This window comes from Lepisma saccharinum, chromosome 1 (assembly GCF_977018435.1).
Source record: "Lepisma saccharinum chromosome 1, izLepSacc3.1, whole genome shotgun sequence".
In the NCBI taxonomy this organism is placed as follows: domain Eukaryota; kingdom Metazoa; phylum Arthropoda; class Insecta; order Zygentoma; family Lepismatidae; genus Lepisma; species Lepisma saccharinum.
Genome location: NC_139229.1, coordinates 2,163,719 through 2,186,562, shown reverse-complemented (window position 1 = coordinate 2,186,562; position 22,844 = coordinate 2,163,719). Strand labels below are relative to the sequence as shown.

The window sequence follows — 22,844 nt, the reverse complement described above, 5'->3', positions numbered from 1 at the left end:
ATAAATCATAACACTCTCAAACATCAATTAAATTTAATGAAGAAACCCTGTTTCAGATCGAAATTTATCTCAATGTGTCACATTCTTCTAGCAAGGTTTTTTTAGTAAAATATGAGAGAACATTAAGCCTTTGGTACGGAACCGTCTTACTCCTGGGGGATAAGATGTAAATTTTGTATTTGATTTTTTTAATTTAGCGTTGCTTTTCTTCCACTTTTGGCTAATCCTGACGATGAGAATGAGTGATCGTCAGATGAAATTGATGAAGGGACACGCACAAGTTCCTTACTACCCTCTTTTTAATAAAAAAAAACAGCCACCAGGCAAGATGTACATTTTTTAATTATTTTTTTTACATACATTCAATATCTTTCAACAGGTCATCAGTGACACACTGCTTATTCCGCATCTGTTGACAAATGGAATGTTTTTACACCTTGTAGGCTATGTGGATTATTTTTTTCATAAGTTTGCAACACTGTTAGGGTACACGTGCTTTTGTTTACAGAAGGTCTGAAGTTCTATGATTCTCACTGTTGGAAAATCTTTGGACGTAAAAGGGATGAGGAGACAGGTGAGTGGAGAAGGTTACATAATTTAGAACTACATAATTTGTATTCATGTCCAGATATTATTAGAATAATTAAATCAAGAAGACTTAGGTGGGCAGGCCATGTGGCACGAATGGGAGAAGAAAGAGGAGTTTACAGGATTCTTGTTGGGAAACCTGATGGTAAGAGACCTGTAGGAAGGCCAAGACGAAGATGGAGGGACAACGTTGAGATGGAGGGACAACGTTGAGATGGACCTAAAGGAAATCGGTAGGGATGGAAAAGAGTATATAGATCTTGCTCAAGATAGGGAAAGATGGAAGGCCTGTGTTGCTGCAGCCATGAACCTTCGGGTTTAAGAAGGCTAGGGAGTTAGTTGGCAGGTCAGTAGGTAGAAGATAATGGTTAAAAATTATCTGTGATGTAAATTATTTTCTTGCAATTTTTAGTAAGAGTGCAATATAAAAGAAAACTTATGTTCCTGATGAATTGTGTATCCTTGTTTAAGGTTTATTGCACACAAAGTGTCAGAAAACAAGTGTAGCTGTGGAATTCCCCCAGTTGGAGAAGGGAGCATGGTTGTCTTCCCCTACATTTACTGCTAATTATAAATGTCAAGTTGAAGGGGAATCATGATTTGCTCCCATGCTAACTGAAGCTTGATTGCATATTTTAAAGATGAAGGGAGGAGGGCAATCCCTCTCTATTACTCTGACTACAGGATATATAGCAGTGTTATAGCGGTGAAAAATCAGAACAAAAGTGGTATATAAAATTACATTTTGGTTCTAAAATTGTGAAAATAATCCTAAATTTGATTTAAAAGCTGCACTCATTACACAAAATAAAAATATCCCTTGTAATAACACATCTATGTAGTCACCAGATAATTAAGTTTATTCCTGTATAAAGGGGTCCAACTTTGCCTCTCAAATATTTACAGCAGAATTAATCAATTTTCCATGACTTGCATAACTCACATGATAATTCAAACTTCAGAAAGTGTCGTGTCTGTAAGTAAACTCTCAAGTTCATGTTTAAAAGTATATTTCACATTTTGCAGTTCATTTAGCATCATTTCGTGACAAAACAGGGTAGGAAAATGTACCTCACTCCTTCCAGAAACATGAAAAATGAACTTTACAGTGGGTTATTTCACATTTCATGTTTTAATCAAAAATGAAGAATGCATGCCTCTAATCATCATCAATAAGGGAGGAGAAAACAATATTGCTTCCTAACTGGAGGACAATTATAACTAGGATAAATATTTTGAAAGTTACCTTGCAGTCTGGCAAGAACTACAGAATCAAGTGAAAGGACAAGTTTTGAAAGGATCAACTTAACCCTAGATTAAAAAACTGTTTTGGTTGTCACATGGTCACAAAACATTCTTAAAAATTATTACTATGTTTTTTTACGTTTTAGATATCAAAATTTTTTTGAAAAAAAAATATCTTTATGTCCAGTTTTCTATGTAGATCAAAATACATGAACATTAAATTTTGCAATTTTTGAAAAAAAATAATTAAAAATATTTTTACGCCATATGTTTTACTAAAAATGGAAAATGTAAGGTCCTCGGAAAAAAAAATAAAAAAATATTTTTCATTAATTTAACAATTATAGTACAAGATTTTTTTTGCAAATCGTGTGTATTGATGCACAGAACTCACTGAGGTAAATTATTGCAACATTTCACAATACCAACGAACAATTTGGATGACCATCTATTGAATATGACAGAAAAAGAATGTTGATGAAGTTTCAAAAAACATTGCACAAGGGAATAAATGGGCTGTTCCAAAAATCGATGTTTTCACAATATTACGAGGGACACTGGCAACACAGTTGCTGTCACGTGTCACTAACAGGCGTGTTTCACCTCAAGCTATCACACTAAGCCACTTTTAACGACAAAGGAGAAAGTTGGTTATTCTCTAACATATGTAATAAATTACATACACCTTGCAACCCTGAAATGTGGGTATCCCTACAAATTAAAGCAAATGTTCCAAGGGTCCACCACTTTCTTCGATACATAAGTTGGTTCGCTTCATCATGTTCAATTTCAAGTAACCTACTGCAAGAGGGTAAGTAACTCTGCCAAACTGAACAATGTGCAGCAAATTTCCCCCTCAAACACTGCCAGTAAAAATGGTTGCTATTGTAACAATTCTTACGCACAAAGATAAGAATGTCTGTAATAAACAGTATTGAAACAATGGTAACAAGCAGATGTCACATCACATCCAGTGTATTCCTTTTGTGCACCACAGTCTGAAATTTAGATGTATAATACTCACAAGTGCACACTAGAGCAAACTCTCCTTTCTAAAAAAAATATCACTGGTCGTAAGAGGATACAAGCCTGAGGATGTTGTAACAATAATGGACAAAAAGAAGAAAACTGGCAACCTAAAGTCATTCACATCATATTGGTAACAGGGTTCTGTCATGACCCATACATGAGGTATTCCATCAATTTTTTTATTATTCTGAAAACTTAGTAGAAATATCACACACTGGCAATAACCTAAAATAATCTAAGAATTACAGAAGTGGGAATTGAATGGACTATTTGCAATCATTTGGCAGAACATTGACAAACGTTTCACTTCTCCTTTACTAGTAGTACTGACATGTCCTTCCTAGGGACCTCCTTGTGGTTGCGACTGGAATTGTGAGCTGCCCAATCACAACATGCAACTCAGCTTCAAAACACTCTTCTAGTCAGTGGAATGTACACATGATGAACTAATACAAAAATGAAGAACTTACTTGGAACATGGGCATGTTCTTCCCCTTGGCCTCTCTCTTGATGGCCGTGAAGGCCTCGTGGTCCAGCTCCCACCCAGGGCCACTGACTGCAACTGCCAGGGCCAGCTCGTCCCTCGAGTTCACCAACAGGCGAAGATATGCCACAAAGAGCTTCTCCGAGAAGACACCGGACACGGAAGAAGTTCTGCGCGTACCTTGTGAACTCTCCTCTTCCTTGGAGAAGATCTCTCCCCACTCCGAGAGAGAGAGCAGCACCTCACCCTCTGCACATTCATGGAGAAGGCTGGAGTTCAGGGGGGTTGCAACGCATACCTCATAAACATCACAGTGCTGGAAGAGCACTTCCAGAAGTTCCCTCTCCGTTGGCTTTCGTGGACAACCAAAGAGCACGAACACTGAGCCATTCAGCACAGGCTTCAACTTTGAATTCTGGTCCATTTGCTCCTGCTTCAACATTGTCAGCATGTCCCATTCGTCAATCACATTGTTACGCCTCAGGAACTCGCTGTAATCTTCACACACTTGTTTCTGTTCCTCGCCCATGGGAGCAATTCCCTTCGCCTTCACTTCCACAACTGCTTTGTACAGATCAAGCACTTCACTCAGCTGGGCAACATATTCTCCTGTTTTCTGAAACAAAAACAACAGTCATTCCTCTGACACTACAGACATTTGACACTCTGCATTGCACAGAGTTGAAAAAAAAATCTGACTTTATTTTACTAATTGCAGCTGACCTACTTCACTTGTAGTTTAGTTTGTAGATAACTAAATAATTTTTCACGGTGTAGCAGCCAAGAGACAATATGTTGGCCATTGCTTTTAGTTACTAGTGTGGAATGAACAACCCTAACCAGTGGACGAAGCGAAGGGAGATGCAGGGGGTGGTATCTTCCAGCTAGGAAAACTTACGCAAGCATACCTGCAGCTAATTGTCCCATCGAGCACCAACTGATTTATGTTAACTCTTAGATGTTCAGCTGGTACAAATATGTACCAAGCAGTTATAGCCACTAATGTCCAGCTGGTACATATTTGTACAGGGTTTGTCCGGAAAGTAATAGGACTGATTTTTTTCGCCGCGACTGTACTTCGGAGCGCGCGCGCACTGACTGTATTCGGTAGAGGGGGTTTCTACCTAACCTACAAGCGGCTAGTCAGTTGTCTCCGAGCACCCGGAGAGTCAGGACAGGCTTTTTCGCGCGACTTGTTTCTGTGAGTGGTGCAAGCCGAAAATGCAGTGTTCGTTAGACCAGAGGTACGCGATTAAATTCTGTGTGAAACTCGGTAAATCTGCGACAGAGACGTTTGATATGATCAAGCAGGCTTACCCAGATGATACTTTAGCAAGAAGTGGTGTGTTTCGGTGGCACAAGGCCTTTTCGGAGGGCCGGGTCCTCGGGTTCGGAGGTCGCCGATGAAGACCGTGCTGGACCGTCTCCTCGCCCAAAAAAGGCAAGAATGAGCAAATCCAAAGTGAAAACGATGCTTTTGACATCAAAGGCATCGTCCACCATGAATTTGTTCCTCCTGGACAAACCGTCAACGCCAAGTTTTATGTGGAAGTGCTCAAGAGACTCAAACGAAGGGTCAATCGGGTCCGACAAGACATCGCAGCCGACTGGAAGTTGCACCACGACAACGCCTCGGCTCACACCGCCTTTCTTGTGACCAGCTACCTGACCAAGGCAGGCATCCCAACGCTTCCGCAGCCGGCCTACAGCCCAGATGTGCCCCCCCCCCCCCCCGGACTTCTTTTTGTTTCCTCGCCTGAAAAGGCCGATGAAAGGCAAGCATTTTGAGACGACAGAGGGGATCCAAGCAGCTTGCACTGCGGCTCTAAAGGCTATTCCGGAGAATGCCTTCCGTGATTGGAAATCGCGCTGGCAGCGCTGTATCGACGCAGAAGGAGACTACTTTGAAAGTTTTTAAAGAATTGTAACGATTGGCTCAATAATTTTTTTTAAATCGACTCAGTCCTATTACTTTCTGGACAAACCCTGTAAGTAACAGATACTGCATCTCAGATAAAGTTCAGACATACATGTTTGGATTGTTACATGTCCTTAGTAATTAGCGAAGTCAAATTTTATTCAGACTATATTGGGGAGGGAGGGGGATACCTTTCTTTTGATTATATACCAGTATGGCAATGCAGAAGGAAATAAGAATAAGGATAGAACGTACAGAAATGAGAACCTATTTAACAATTTGAAATAAAAAAAATATTTTCAGCATTTCTCATAAAAACAACTATCTTGTTCACAAATATGAGAAGACATTGTTACATGTTTTGAGTGCCATATGAAATCTCGCGCATGTTGTATTGCTTTGGAAAATATTTTTTTCAAATGTTTGCAGCATGAGTGGAACATACATAGGATAAAAATGTTGGTACATACCATTTGTAAGTATTTGGTACGGTCAATAAATAACCGGATTAATGCCGTGAAAAAGTGAAATAAAGTGACAGAGCGATGAAAATTACGGGATATGTAGGCCAGGCTGAGGTACGCCACATGTCTGCGAGACCGCATCGCTAGGTGGCAGCACTGGCAGGGAAGGGAGGTTGTGTATGTGCAATTTGCCTCCAAGGCGCCAGTCAGTCATTCAGTGAGGTGAGTCATGGCGTTCACAGTGTCAGGTGCCACAAAGGAGGTTCGGCGATACGTGACACAGTTTTTGACGGCAGAAGGCAACACACCAGGGAACATTTACGAGTGTATGACTGCTGTGTATGGTGGTGAGTGCATGTCCCGAACACAAGCATATGTATGAGTAGGTGGGTCGGTTTCAAGCAGTGGTCTAAACACTTGAAAGAAACACGGGGATAGGTCAGGGCTGTAGGGGGGATGGTTATTATTCAAATCTTGGCGAATTTCTTGCTTGGAAATGCTCCCAGCATTAAGGCCTAAACCATGGAAATCCACACTGGCGTGTAAGAGTTAAAAATGATATGGTGCATGAAATTTGCTTCAAACACAATTTTTTTTATGGTGCTCTGAAACCGTTATGTTAGGTATATAACAATAACATTGAGAGCGTAACTTGGATTGATGTTCTGTTGTGGATAAAGATACAGACAAGTTATGTTAGTAATTTACACTAAAATTAGTTGAAAAATGTAAATTAAAATTTCTTTGGAGCCACGAGGCCACAGAAAAGCACTGAAGAAATGCAGATTTGTTTTGAAAGAGTGTAAGAATCGTAGAAAATAACACAAAAAAAAGCTATGAGAAAGTACCTGTCTGTTCCTTTGAGCTATGCACAACTGCATGGCTACCAATGCATCCTCAGTCTTCAGAAGCAAGCTCCTGTCGTTCCGGAGCAAGTGGCAACTCCTGCAGAGGCTCAGGGCAAACTCTCTGAGTCTCAGTCCACAGGAATCCTCGGCCTCCGTTCCCACTAAGCACAGCAACCTCTTGCCTTCTACATCAAGTTCCTTCAACAGCAGCTCCTTGTGGCGGAATGATTCCCTCTCCCTTGCCACATACACAGAAGCCATGGCTCCTGCTGGACAAATCACACAGAATTCTAACTTTCACTGAAAAAAAAATAATAATAATAATAATAATTCATGGCTGAAAATTGCAGTGTTTTGCAGCAATTTTTATGAGAACCTGAGCAGTTACTTAATTCATACATTTTTCATTTCTTTGTTTCATATAGCATAGAATTAAATCTGTTAAGACTGTAATTAACTTGTAAAATATGTAACTACCATAAGAGAACTATGTACAATGTGGCAAGCCAAAAACAAATTAGTGTACAATATTTATCCATGGTGCACATTTTAATATTAACAAGTAATTAGAATAACTGTACTGTAACTGTAGCACTCAGAATCATGAACTGTAACATTGGAAATCACAACTGTTTTATTGTTTTAGTAGAAATTCACCAATGCTATTAAGCAAATTTGTTGGTTGTTATCAGGGTGAAACTCTAATATTTCACGAGTACCATCTACTGTAAGTTAAATCCTATTTTTATTTCCCTTCCTTAGCTGTACAAAACAAATCACTATTATATAGTTTCCATCCGTGTGCATTTATTTTTGTGCAGTAGACAAGTACTTCTTTCCTGCATGCCATGGAGTTGAAAAAATACCACAAGGTGTTCTGATATGGACTAGTGGTGCTAGTATGTGACATTATGGTACATAAGTAAGAAGGCATATTACATTCCTAAATGCTTTCCTTGTTAGTTTAGGCAAGTCAGGTTTAGGGCTATTAGCATTAAAATTACTTCTGTAGAAACTCCTAAACACATGAACACGTAGTTTCTGGCCTTTAACATTTTATGCTCTTCTCACTACCTGGTGACAGTAGTAGTCGAACCATTTTTAATTTAAAATAACTTCTTAACAGTAAGTTCAGCAACATTGCCAATGAATATAATAAAATAAGATAAACTATAATCATGTAGTATATTAAGATTCAGGTAATTACTTTTGCTGGTGAAAAAAGAGGAGTGTTAAGGATATAGAGAATGTCTCCAATATCATTAATTTTTGGTATAGGTACTAACTAAATTTGGCCTTCTAATCACGAATATGTTGTTAAAATGCAGGGGTCACATCTGGAAATAGGGGAAAAAAGCCGATATAAGAAATTATTCTTTTTTTTAAAGCTGTATCGCATTGTTTTACGAACAAAATTTTAACTAAGCTTGCCTAACTTAACCTTACCGGAAATGGTTCGTGGGGCTATCCGTGAATGGTTTGTGGGGTTACCCGTGCATGGTTTGTGGCAACATATATATATATATACACACACACATACATAAGTGTACAATTTTTTTACGTGACACCCGCCCTTTAACAGATTCGTGATTAGAAGGCCAAATTTAGTTAGTATACCAAAAATTAACGAAATTGAAGACATTCTCTGTATTCTTAATTCTTAACAAAAAAGCCACATAAGCTGGTCCTAGCATATGGTGAAAATAGGCCCTACATGCTACTCTCACCACCTCGTGAAAATAGCCCTGAATGCTTTGGTAACATTATAGTATAGGTGAGACGGATTTCTTCAAATTTACAGGAGAAAGTACTTACGGAAATCATTTTCTGTAGCGTTGTGGAAGTTTGTGAATGTACACTGGTCAAAAAAATTAGGGGAGCAAGCAAGAAATCCCAAAACCAAAGTTGGTAAGTCAAAAGTAGCAATGTATTTTGATTAGGTGAGTGTGTCCTCAACCAGTACAATACATGTCTATTGATTCATTAGCACAACAGAGTTCTAGGGGTGATTTCTGCAAGGTACTGCACAAAATCAGGAGAACAGCACGGTGATAAGACAACAGAAATGGACAGATACGCAACAGATCCATACCTCTAATAAGGCGTGTGGTCGCCATGAACTGCTATGACAGCTGCACATCTGTTTTGCATGGAACCAATAAGGTTATCAATGACAGCCTGCGGGATATTCACCCATTCCTCCAGATGGGCCATTTCCAACTGTTGCAGAGTTGTAGGCGGCGCTGGCCGAGCAGCAATGCATCTTCCGAGTGTGGCCCACACATGTTTAATGGGATTCAAGTCTGGGGACGACCCTGGCCATACCATTCGTTCAATACCCTCATCCCGTAGCATGGCGTCAACCAGATGTGCTCGGTGAAGGCGGGCATTATCGTCCACAAAAATGAAACGATCACCGATATCTGCAGCCATTGGGACAACATGAGGCCTGAGGATCTCATCCCGGTACCGTAAGGCTGTCAAAGTACCGTTCCGGATAATGTGCAGGGGGGTACGTCGACCAACACTGATCCCTGCCCATACTATTAAGCCACCGCCACCATACTGAGACACTTCGCGCACATGTGTGGGATAATTGCGAGTCCCACGTTCCCTCCAGATGAGAATGCGTCGATTATCTGACTGGAGACTGAAACGCGACTCATCCGAGAAGAGAACTGAACTCCACTCTCCAATGTCCCCACTCACGATGTTCCACAGCCCACTGTCGCAGGCCCTACGGTGTTGGGCATTCAGAGGGACACACACCATTGGTCTTCTTGCATAAAGACCCCTTTCCCGCAGGCGATTTCGTACAGTATGGCCCGAGACTCTTCGTCCTGTTGCCAAAACAAGCCCGCGTTGCAAGTCAGTTGCAGTTTGCTGCCTATTCCTGCGAGCCGACAATGCTAAGTACCGGTTTTCCCTAATTGTTGTTGACCATGGGCGACCTTGCCCAGGCCTCCTTCGTACTGTACCTGTCTGTTGAAATCGTGTCCACAACCTGGAAATGACACTGCGTGACACACCAAGGGCTGCAGCCACCTCACGTTGTGTTTGCCCTGCTTCCATCCTCCCAATGGCTCTCCATGCGCTAGATTCCCCTAAATCGTGTTGTTCTGCCATCGTTCCTATTCAACACTACTCAACTGAATCCCACCTGCACTTACGGTCTGCCAGCACCAAACAACCAGTGTTCCCAAGTGACCTCATGATTGCTCCTCATATCACAAATTCTGCCACGTGCCTTATGGTGTCACTAGAGAGCTCTGCATGCTCATGATTCATCACAGATGAATTGTACTGGTTGAGGACACACTCACTTCATCAACATACATTGCTACTTTTGACTTTCCAACTTTGGTTTTGGGATTTCTTGCTTGCTTCCCTAATTGTTTTGACCAGTGTAGTTTTGATCCATTTTAATGCGAATACATGTTTTCTGCGAAAATCTCTGTCAGACATGATGTTTCTGCTGCCGCCATTTGCTTTCTGCACGAGAGCACAATGCTCTGTGTGTTAAGATGACGTAACCCCATAGTCAGTGTTTCAAACTTGCCATGTTTTCACTAGAACATGACGTGTCTAGTATTTTTTTTTTTTAACTATGCTTGCCTAACCTAACCTTACGGAAAATGGTTTTTGGGGCTAACATGAATGGTTTGAGGCTAACGTCAATGGTTTGTGAGGCTAACGTCAATGGGTCAATGGTTTTCAACGTATTAGCATAATTTCAAATGTGGGCACGAAAGTAGGTATTTTCCGGTGAACGAGGATGCAACACTGCATAAATCGACAAAACACTCGCACAACGCACCCTGAACCAGTACGCTATCGCCCGCCATAATGTGTTACAGAATCGAAATAACAAGTAACAGTAAGTACTCGTAAATGTAAGAAATATACATTATCTTAGTTAGAAATACCTTGCATGATACCAGTTAGATAAGCCGGAGACACATTTAACTCGTTTATTTTGAAATAAAATTCATTTCTACTTACCTCATATGCATAGCGGAACATTTTTCATCTTTGGATCACTTTTTTCCCCATGAAAAAAGCATTATTTTTAACATAATTATTTATTGGTCGTTGTTAATTCGGCGGGCAAATCTTGACTCACGTTGTCTATCGTCAGCTGATATGCAGTATCGTTAGCTGATGTGCAGTGTTTCCAAACTTATGAACTGATAAATGCCGCACAAACTATTCACAAAAGTTTTTTAAGCAAAAATTGATCCACAAACCATTCACGGAAGATTAGGTTAGGCAAACATAGAAAATTGAATTGAAAAAAAAAACTCCCGCTCACACGTCATCTTGTAAAACTACCGCGGGGTTGTTACACTAACACTTATTAACCAAAAAATGATTGTTATTAATCCACAAACCATTCACGGAAGGTTAGGTTAGGCAAACATAGAAAATTAAATTGGGAAAAAAAATCCCGCTCACACGTCATCTTGTAAAACTACCGCGTGGTTGCTGCACTGACAGGAGGTTACGTAATTGAACACACGGTCAGTGGTCAGAAGTAGCGAGCTACTTGTAGCGTCGCTACTGTAGCTAGCTACAAAATTTGTAGCTGTAGCTGTAGCGACGCTACATTTTGAAATCCGTCTCACCTATACTATAATGTTACCAAAGCATTCAGGGCTATTTTCACGAGGTGGTGAGAGTAGCATGTAGGGCCTATTTTCACCATATGCTAGGACCAGCTTATGTGGCTTTTTTGTTAAGAATTAAGAATACAGAGAATGTCTTCAATTTCGTTAATTTTTGGTATACTAACTAAAGCTACAAAATTCCTGTAGTTGTAGCGAAATTAGCAAGAAATTATTGTTACAAGAATGATATACAGTTTCTGGAATTACAATTATTTTCACGATAATTTTTGTTCACAAATTTTAAAATTACAATACGTTTAGAACACTCAGGTTTACACGACAGTTTCCTAAATATATTTTATCATATTGCAAAAAGTATGCAGAAACGAGAATTTTCTTTAGTTAATATACATTGTTTTCAAATTTATGTATTTTTCCTATTTTCCTGTAACTTTTGCTAATCATGACATTCACATCATCATCATCCTTCGCCGTTTCCTGCCTCTGGCTGGGTCGGCATAGAAGTCAAGCCTCTTCATTTTTTCCTGGTCTTCCACCACTCCTCTCTTTCTACTGTGTTCCAATCTTGTCCTCTTCTCCTAACACTCTCTGCTTTTTTCACCAACATCTTGGTTTCCCCCTTGGCCTTATTCCCACTCCTTGTGCATTGTAAGCTCTTACTGGTAGTCTTTCTGCATCCATCCTCTTCATGTGTCCGAACCATCTCATCTGTGCCTAATCTAGTCTGTCCTGAAGCTTCACCACCACCACTGCCTGTCGGATCTCCTCATTCCTTATTCTATCCCTTCCTCAAAAGACTCCTTAAAAATTTCATCTCCACTGCCCGCATCTTCTTTTTGTTTCTCTATGACATTGTCCAAGTCTCTGATCCAGTAATTACTGGCACATAGCATGTGTTATATATTACCTTCTTGCATTTCATAGGTACACCCCTGTTCCATATTAATCTTCGAACGCTTTGATATAGTCCACTACCCATTTGTCCTCTTCTGTTTACCTTCTCATCTATTCTTCAACTTCTCCCAATCATCACAATGAGTATGAATGGTTTATTTAATTATTCTCTTAAAAAAAAAAAAAAATGGCACCAGTTGGGTTGGTTGGATCCTTTGTAGCTCCTTCAAAGAATCGTGTGATCACGGATATTAAGTGTGTGAAATGTAGAAGAACTGTTCGAAATGGTATCTTATGCGATTTGTGGAATCATTTTAGATGCGTAGGAATAAGTGACAACGAGTTGCCAAGTGAGGGAACTGAATGGATGTGTCCAACGTGTGTAGATCTACAGTCCAATATGGCCGTTACACGTGTGGCGAGTGCACAGAGTGGTGGTGGTAAGGGGGAACAAGACACTCTTCAGGAAATAATATCGGTGTTAAGGCAAGATATTGAAACATTGCAGGGTGAGAATGCACGGTTAAAAAAAGACCTGGAGGCGTGTGACCTGCAGTTCGGCAAGGGATTCTCTTGTGGTGAAGTTGTGTCGACGGCTGAACTTGATGAAAATGTGTGGCAAATTGTTTCACATGGGAAGAGAATACACTCTATGAGCCAGAAGAGGAATAAAGTAATGGATGATGATGTTGTTAGTGAGAATAGATATGCAGTCTTGGGCAGAGAGGAGGATACACGTGGAGGTCAGGTTGGTGAACTAGGGCTCACTGGGAAAGTTGAAATAGGTGACGTTCAACCTAAGATACAAAGAAATAAGAATAAAAGAATGGGTAGGATCGAGATATACTCTGATAGCCATGGGCGTGGTTTATCTTCAATGCTAAGAACTTCAAAATGTGCTGAAAACCTAAAAATTGAAAGTGTTGTGAAACCAGGTGCAACTTTTGAACAGGTGGTAGGGAACAAAGAATATTTAGAATTATCTTCTGATGACTTTGCTGTATTAATTGGTGGTGCAAATGATGTAAGCAAAGATCAAACATTTGATGCTGTAACTACACTGCGAAAGACCTTAGGGAGGCTGACTCACACAAATGTGATTGTAGTAAATGTTCCACACCGCCATGATCTCAGAAGCTGGTCTATTGTCAATAAAGAAGTAGAGAAAGCTAATAGTATGTACAGTAATGTATGTAAAAATTTTGAAAATGTAACGGTTATTGATAGTTCCATACTTGCTAGAGAAATGCATACCAGACATGGCCAACATTTGAATGCAAATGGAAAACTGGAATTGTGTAAAATTATACACAGGGTTATTCAGGATAGGCTAATTGTTAGACAACATATGAATATTGCTGTAACTGATCGTATGGAGCAGGGAAACCTGTAATAGTGGCCAAGTGTAATACTAGTGAAACTTGGTCTATAACTATATCTACAAACCAATCTTACTTCAGTGTGCCTAACAATATCACCAGTAAACCCGAATGTGCTACTTCTTCATACTCTGAACGATCAAGTGTTAATTTTAGTTTTGAGAATTCTCATGGGGAAGTTAGAGCATGTTGTTCTAAGTCCCACACTCCATTGGATTTAAAGATAGGTTATCTCAATATACAGGGATTCGGCAAAAAACATGAAATTATTAATGATTTTGCTAATGAAAATAATTTTGATGCTGTTTGTTTAAGTGAACATTGGTGCCATAAAAGTGAAATTTCCTTCAAAATACTAGATGACTTCTATCTGGTTAACAGTTATAGTAGGGAACAAATTCAACATGGAGGAGTGTCTATATATGTAAAAAATGCATTTGTACATGCTAGTCATAAGTTAGATCTTGAATTCCTCTGTAGTGAATTAAACTTTGAAGCCACAGGTTTATTTATTAGAGACCTCAAAATTGTAATAGTTGTGCTTTATAGATCACCAAATGGGGATCCTACTGTTTTTCTTGAAAAACTTGAGGAAATGTTATATTTTTTCAGTAAGTCTCAATGGAAACACTTTAGTATCGTAATTGGTGGTGATCTAAACTCTCATTTTGATGTAACACAAGATAAACAAAGTGTGACTGGATTTAAAAATCTGCTTAGGCAGTTTAACTTTAACTATATGAATAATAAACCCACCAGGGGTTCGGCATGCCTGGACAATATATTTACAAACATAAAAACATCTCGTATAACATGTGATGTAACTGTATTTGCATACTCAGATCATGATTCTCCTTGGCTAAAAATACATAACTTAAAAAACTGTGATTGTAACTGTAAGGAATCTAAAATAGTGATCTCAAGATCAATAACGGATGATAAAATATTAAACTTCAGGAATTTGCTCTGTAATATAAACTGGCTAGATCTGTTAAGTAAACCTCAGTCCTTGGATACAGAACACACATTGGCTGATGTAACATTTGAAAAGTTTCTAATGGTATTTTTAGATATTTATGATAGGAGTATTCCCCAGAAAAAGTGTAAAGTTAGTCTCAAAGTTAATAAGAAGAAAATACAAAAAAAGAATGCTGATTGGTACACTCCTAAGTTAGCCAGTATGAAATGCAGGGTTTTATTATACTTAGATTTATTTAAGAGGGATAAGACAGATCTGGCTAAATCAATCTACCTGAGGGCAAGGAAAGAATACAAATGGGCTATAAATGAATCAAAGAAATTGTATAATCTAACTTATATTGAGGCATCCAGGAATAAATGCAAGACTGCCTGGAAATTAATTAACTCGATTGCCAAATACAACAAAAGAGATGTTATAGAAATCTCCCCTAATGACTAATAAGTTTTGTATTAATTCTGTTGAGGAAATTCGTAACAACATTGTACGACCCTCTGAAACAGTTTCAGACTTACTTGAACAGTATAGCGTAAGACATTCTGAAATAAAATTTGTTTTTTCTGAAATAACTCCAGAGATAATAGTAGATGTTGTGAAAAAGCTGAAACCATCAGATAGTGTAGATATCTATGATTTATCCAGTAATCTTGTGAAAAAAATCATAGATTCTATAATTCTTCCACTGACCTTTTGTATAAATATATGTCTTAGGGAAGGAACTTTTCCAAATGTATTGAAATTATCAAGGGTTGTACCAATTTATAAAAAAGGTGAGAAAAATTGTTTAGCCAGCTACCGTCCCATCTCACTGACTCCAGTGTTTTCAAAAGTTTTAGAATCAATTATGCATTCTCAATTATGCCATTACTTGGACCATAATAACTTAATTTGCAAATCACAGTTTGGTTTCAGGAAGGGTAAGTCAACAATTGATGCCATGGACTCTCTAGTCAAAAATGTACTTAAGGCTTTTGAAACTAAGGACTTTGCTCAGGCCTCTTTCTGTGACCTGAGCAGGGCTTTTGATTGTGTAGAACACACTTCACTTTTAAAAAAGATTAAATACTATGGCATTGGTGGTACAGATCTTAAACTATTTCATTCATACCTCCAGAACCGTAAACAAATTGTCTGCATAGGAATGGAGAGAGGTCAAATGCGGTGTACCTCAAGGTTCGGTTCTTGGACCTTTATTGTTTGCTCTCATGATGAATGATTTACCCTTTTGCGTCACTGCTCACACAATACTATATGCAGATGATACTACCTTCTTTAATGCCAGTTCTGACTTTAACACTCTTAAAGGCATAACTGATAATACCCTGTATCAATCTTCTTTATGGTTCAGAGCTAATGGTTTTTTGATTAATGAAAGTAAAACCCAGCATATGTTTTTCAGTCTTAGAGACATCCCAATCGATAATAGCTCAGACAATGTGAAATTTCTAGGTATTGTCATTGATAATAAATTATCATGGGAACCACATATTAAATACATAACTGCCAAGCTCTCTAGGGTTATATATTTGTTAAGGAACCTAAATAGTCATGTACCTGAAGATTACGTAAGATCAGCTTACTTCGCCTTCGTTCAAAGCATTATTTCATATGGAATTTTACTTTGGGGGAACTGCAGTTATGTACAAGAAATTTTAATACTGCAGAAAAAAGCCGTGAGAATAATTACCAACTCACACAAATTAGTTCATTGTAAGCCACTGTTCATTAAGTTAAAATTTATGACTGTGATAAATCTATATATTTACACTGTGCTGTTGTATGTAAAGAAAAATTTGCCACAGCTACAAAGTAGACAAGATGTACATTCCTATACTACAAGAAATAGCAGGCGTATAAATATACCCTATCATAGACTCTCAAAATCCCTGAATAGTTATGAAGCTCTAGGATTAAGAGTATTTAATAAGCTACCTCTTGATGTGGCAAATATGCCTATGAATGTATTTAAAAATAAACTGTATGCCTGGTTAGTTGCTACACCATTGTACTCAACTCCAGAATTTCTTGAAATTAAAAATATTGTATTTTAGTGCAACTTAAACATAAAACGGGTTATAATTTTATATTATTTAAATATTTTATAACATATTTCACATGTATTTGTTCTTGACGTTGTCTATTGCTGTACAAGCTTAATGACAATAAAATATTATTATTATTATTATTAGTCGCTTTCTGCCACTTTCCGCTAATTGTAAGTACGAGGAAGAATGTTGAATGATGAGCAGTGTGGGGAATGGAGGAGCAGGACGATCCCATCCTCCCAACTTGGCGTGTTTCCTAGTTTTTGTTTTGAGTCCATTTTATGCATAGATAAGCTGATCGAGACTGGATCTGAACCACTATGTGCCTCCGCTGGGTATCGAACCTGGGGCCCTTTTGTAATCAAAGGGCTCCAGGTACTTTTCATTCAAAATGCTGCCTTCCTATCAGTCTACAAAAAATGAAATATTTATTCTGAAGAAAAATATGTTGATGTGAACATGAATACGTAATCCTACCAAATTTTATTTGTGTATAGTTGTAATCATTAATTTGGATAACACCCTAATTGCAATATTCATATATCAAATTTGAATTGATATGCCACTTGCATAGGTATGGTATTCTCAAAAACTATAGTAAAAATAAGTAACTAAAGTGACAATGCTTTCAAAATTATTGAATGATGGGAATCATATTAATAAATAACAGAATTTATTAGCAGTAGTAGGAGATTTTTAATACCCATCCATAAGGTTGTTTTTAATTTTTTTTATGCAGAAGTAGCGCAAAATTAGCGAAGTAGCGAGTAGCACACATGAGTAGCGTAGCGAGCTACATTTTGGTAAATGTAGTTGTAGCTGTAGCGAAGCTACATTTTGGAAGAGCAGCTGTAGCTGTAGCGAAGCTACTTTTAAAATGTAGCGTTCTGATCACTGCACACGGTTGTTGTTGATTTGGTGTTTTAAGTCCACTTTATGCACAGTAAGGCTAATCGGGACTGGACCTACACTTTAAAGTGGGATCCGAACCACTATGTACCTCCACCGGGTATCGAACCTGGGACCCCTTGATTGCAAGGCGACGACGCTACCACTGCGCCATCGAGGAGACACTAATTGAACACACAGAACATTTGATTCACGCAGTCGACGGGAATGGTGGCACGAGCTATCGTGCAACGGAGATGCATGAATGACAAAAAATACCTTACTTACAGGCCAAATAAGTTGCACCATTCATTGCGGAACATTTCCTTAGGTGAAATAATGAATTTCTAACGAAAATAATGTCTATTTCTTACCTTAACGAGTACTTACTGTTGTTCCTTATTTCCCACAAACCATCCACGGGCAGCCCTAAAAACCATTGACATTAGCCCAAAAATTCACGATAGCCGCACGAACCATCACGGGGACGAGGTATGCCGGTAACATTATCGTATGAGGGAAACTGATTCCTTCAAATTTACAGGAGAAAGTACTTACGGAAATCATTTTCTTTAGCATTGTGGAAGTTCCTGAATGTAGATTTAATCCATTTTAATGTGAATGCGTGTTGTTTTGTGCGAAAATCTCTGTCCGACACGCTGTTTCTGCTCCCGCCATTTGCTTTCTGCATGAGAGTGCAATGTTCCATGTGTTAAGATCTTGCAACCCCGTAGCCAGTGTTTCAGCCTTGCCGTGTTTTCACTAGAACATGACGTGTTGAGTATTTTTAATTTTTTTTTTTAACTATGCTTGCCTAACCTAACCTAAACATACGGAAAATTGTTTTTGGGGCTAACGTGAATGGTTTTTGGGGCTAACGTGAATGATTTTTGGGGCTAACATGAATGTTTTTTGTGGCTAACGTCAATGGTTTGTGGGGCTAATGGTTTGCGACGTATTAGCATTTCAAATCCGGGCACGAAAGTAGATATTTTCCGGTGAACGAGGTTGCAACACTGCATAAATCGACAAAACACACTCAGAACGCCCCCTAAACCAGTACGCTATCACGGCCATAATGTGTTACAGATTCGAAACAACAAGTAACAGTAAGTACTTGTAAATCTAAGAAATAGACATTGATATGCATTATTTCACTTCAGGAAATGTTCCACATTCGAAAATAACACGTTAGCAATGTAAAGAAGTCCGAAATATATGATTCGTAGGTGTTTCCCTCATACGATAATAGTACCGGTATGCCTACTAGGTTAGCTTAGGCCTGTTAGGTTAGGTTCCATTAGCACTCCTTTCGTTCAATTTAGCATATACGGACAATACGAGAGCGGATTGTGCTCTCAATACAATACAATACAATACATTTATTCATCGTTAGACATTGTACAATGCAATAGATGTCGTCAGTTATTGGTTACATATTTGTTATTGTATATATGTAAATATATAATTACGTATATAGAGAGGGATTACATGGAACTACAATATGTTATAGATACTAATATAAGAGTATATGCGTATATAAAGTAAGAGTACGCAGACATAAGACAATTATAATATTAGTGATGATGAAATAATATAAATATGGCAGTGGCAATATACATAACAATAATACATGAGACAGGAAATAAGCAATACAATACATTCTAGAATATTAAATCATTTTTGGGATGGATTTCGAATTCTTCTAGATTGTAGAAGACCTTATCTTTTAACCAGAGTTGAAGTACACTTTTAAATTTTTTAAGAGAGACACTGTGAGCAACTTCTGGTAACATGTTGTATAACTTAATTCCTAAATACTTATAACTATTATGTGTTTTACTTAATCTGATTGATGGTGTGTCGAGCTTGTAACAGAATCTTGCATTGTGTCTGTGCACAGTGTGTCTTGCGTTATAATTATGTACATTTTATTTTGTATACACTAGACAGGTAAATATATATAAGCTTGGCACAGTCATTATTTTGAGTTCTTTAAAGAGATTTTTACAGGAAACAGACTGATCAAAGACTCCTGCCATGCTTCGTAAAGCTTTTTTCTGCCAGATAAATACATCCCCAGCACCAGATGAGTCTTCCCACAAGAGAATTCCATAAGTCAGAAGGCTATGAAAATTTGAAAAAATGATTGCAGCAGCAAATCCTTGCTAATGCATGTTCTAAGCTTTTTAAGTAGAAATATCACCCTGGCAAGTTTGGAACATAGGTGATTTGTTTGGGACTCCCAAGATAATTTGGAGTCTAAGTGTAAACCAAGAAATTTTAAAGAAGTCCATTCATGGCCATTTCCTAATGTAAAAAATATTTTCTCTGTTTTATTTTCATTAATTGTAAGTTGATTTGTTTCAAACCAAAATGTGGACCTTTCCTCTATTTCCTTATCAAGCTTCTCAACTGTAAATTTGTCACTGCCCACTGTAAGGAATGTGGTATCATCTGCATATAAAACAGTCTTATGAGGAATAATATTAGGTAAGTCATTAATATAAATATTGAACAACAATGGACCGAGGACAGAACCTTGTGGAACTCCATTCTTTATATTTAAGAATTCTGATTTTATGTTGTCTACAGTGACATTTGACAAGTAGGATTTTATTAGAGCAAGTTCAGTTTCTTTGATGCCATAGAAGTGTAATTTTTTTAATAATATTTGATGGGAAACAGAGTCAAAGGCTTTACTCAGATCAATAAGTGTTGCACTTACAGAAAGTTTGGATTCAAATGCATCTAACACTGTGGAAACAATGGTTTCATTCGCTTTCACAGTGGATAGATGGGCTCTGAAACCATATTGTGCACTTGTATATAAATTATTATTTGTGAAATAGCTATCGAGTTGATTATATAAACAGTGTTCTATAATTTTGGAGACAATGGGAACAAGTGATATAGGACGGTAATTGTCGGGGCTCGACTTATCACCTTTTTTATACACGGGTATGACGACTGAGAGCTTGAGGCAGGAAGGAAAGTGCCCACAATACATCATCCAGTTTATGAGAATGCAAAGTGGGTACTGTAGAATATCAATGATTCTTTTTAAAACAAAGTTCGACATTCCATAAAAGTCTTCAGATTTTGAATTATTTAGTTTTTGTGCTGCTTTTAAAATATCAGCAGGTTGGGTCTCATGCCACCGGAAGTCAGTTAAAATGTTACCGATGTCTTGTGACATGAGATTATGATATTCATAATCAAATTGATTCATAGAATTGTGGTTTGTATCCAATTTGTTACCTACCCTGACAAACAAATCATTAAATTCGCTTGGAGTAATCGGAACATTTTCTTTTCTTCTGGGTTTCCCTCTGCCTAATTCTGCCTTAATGACATTCCAAGCTGCTTTACATTTATTATTGGAGTTATTAATAAATTTATCATTTGCTGTGCATTTAGCTTTTCTAATTTCTGATCTGTAAATATTTCTTAATTTGCGATCTCTGGTCTTATCTTCATTACCATTTTTAAATCCATTATAATACATCATAAGCAAGATTTTTAATTTACTCAAGTGTGGATTATACCATTGACCTAAGTGCCTTTGTTCGCGTTTAGCTTTAATTGGTTTCTCCTTTTTTTGGACTCTAGGACAGCAGTCGTTATATATATCGGAGATGGTACTGATAAATTTCTCAAATAATGCATCGACATTTGCACTTGAGAAAATTAAATGAATCCAATCAATGTCTTTTAATTTGTTTCTTAGTATATTAGCCTAACTGATTTAATTTGATTATGTATAGTATTCAGAGGTATATTATTGTTCAATTTTAACCATAAGCCTTTGTGGTCCGTTAAATAAAATGTATTGAATATCCCTATCTCATAGCAGTATTTATCTAGGTTTGTTAAAATGTTATCTAGACAAGAGTCTAGTCTTGTTGGCCTATTGTTTGCACAGTAATAGTTGAAGGATTTTAAAATATTTAGAAGATGTATTTGCTTAGCAGTACGGTTTCGAATGTCAAAATTGACGTCTCCAAGAATAATTATTTTATGTTTGTTAAAGTTTTTGTCTAGGTAGGAAATAATATTTTGCACACACTCAATAAAAAATTCTACATTACTTTCAGGTGCTCTGTATACTGAGATAACAATTGTTCTTAAATTTGGCAGTGTCATAGCAGCCACTTCAAAACACCATTCTATGCAAAACTGACTAACATCTAAGATTGAAAAGCTGGTATCTAGGTTGTCGCTGATATATAGTGATACACCACCATGATTCATATTTGATCTGCAATAGCCAGTAATTAACCTGAAACCTGGAGGTACATATATTTGCAATTCTTCATCCCGTAGCCAGTGTTCATTTATGCTTAAAATACAGTTATTTATTCCCCCCATTAATATTTCTAGTTCATCTAATTTATTTCTAATGGATCTAATGTTCAGATGCAGTAGTAAGATATCATTTCCATTACAAGGTGGTATCCCAAACTTGGCTTGCCGTAATAATTGTGTTTGAATATTTTCGTGGATTAATCTCTCATCATAATTATGAATTGGATTGTCCACCACCCGACTCAGTGAGGGCCTGTCTTTGCTTATGAGGCCGGGTGGGGCAGAAAGTTTCCCTGTTTTGGTTCCGTTTCTTGCCATTTCAACTCGATAGGTTTGGTGCTTTTACTTTGATTTGCACTATGATTTTTAATTATCGTACATAATTGATCACATACCCCCTGCTTACCTGACCAATTTAAATGCAAACCATGGTTTGTGTGCTTATCATTCCCTAACCTACTTATATCTAACATTTCTACATTCTTATACTTTTTACACAAATATTTGATTTTCCTGTTTGTATTATGTCAGGAACTTCCAAAACGCTCAAGAAAATGATTTCCGTAAGTACTTTCTCCTGTAAATTTGAAGGAAATTGGAAGGAATCCGTTTTACCCATACGATAATGTTACCTCTCCTGTAAATTTCAAGAAATGTGTTTCCGGCTTATCTGATCGTTATCCTTTTTCTGTTCTCTTCATATTGCTTTCACAGGCCATTGATCAAATACACAAACCATAGTAAATAACAGCTGTACAACGTACGTTGTAAAATAGGTTTTCAGGGCACAAATATGTGTACAAAAGTATCTAAGTTAAAATATTTACCTGTCTAAATTTCTCTCCAACGATTATAAAATTACGGTATCAATGGGGAAAATGACATTATCATAAACATAGAGATGGACATAAATATGGAATCCTCACTTCAAAAATTTTAAATAACCTCCCTAACAATGTTGCCAAACCCTTGATCACGGATTATAAATAAAAGGCTTCTTCTTCTTCTTTATGACCCTCGCCGCCTGGTATGTGGCAGTCTTGATCAAGGATCTGAGTAGGAGTAGCATAGAATCAAAGTCGTAGTAGTAGTAAAGATATCGCAATATTACACTTCACTCTACTCAGTGACGTGCACTGAGGAGTAG

The 22,844-nt window shown here is 37.7% G+C and overlaps 1 protein-coding gene across 1 annotated transcript in view; it reads right to left on the bottom strand.

Annotated features, from left to right (window-relative positions):
• LOC145979614 (PCNA-interacting partner-like) overlaps positions 1–22,586 on the bottom strand; it is a 119,969-nt gene extending 97,383 nt beyond the window's left edge. The window contains exons 1-3 of the mRNA XM_083112580.1: positions 22,525–22,586; positions 6,577–6,876; positions 3,333–3,962 (exon numbers count right to left, since the gene is read on the bottom strand). Of these exons, the coding sequence (XP_082968706.1) occupies positions 3,333–3,962; positions 6,577–6,837 (891 nt within the window). The 5' untranslated portion in view covers positions 6,838–6,876; positions 22,525–22,586. The remainder of the gene's footprint in view (positions 1–3,332; positions 3,963–6,576; positions 6,877–22,524) is intronic.
• Between the last annotated feature and the right edge of the window lie 258 nt (positions 22,587–22,844).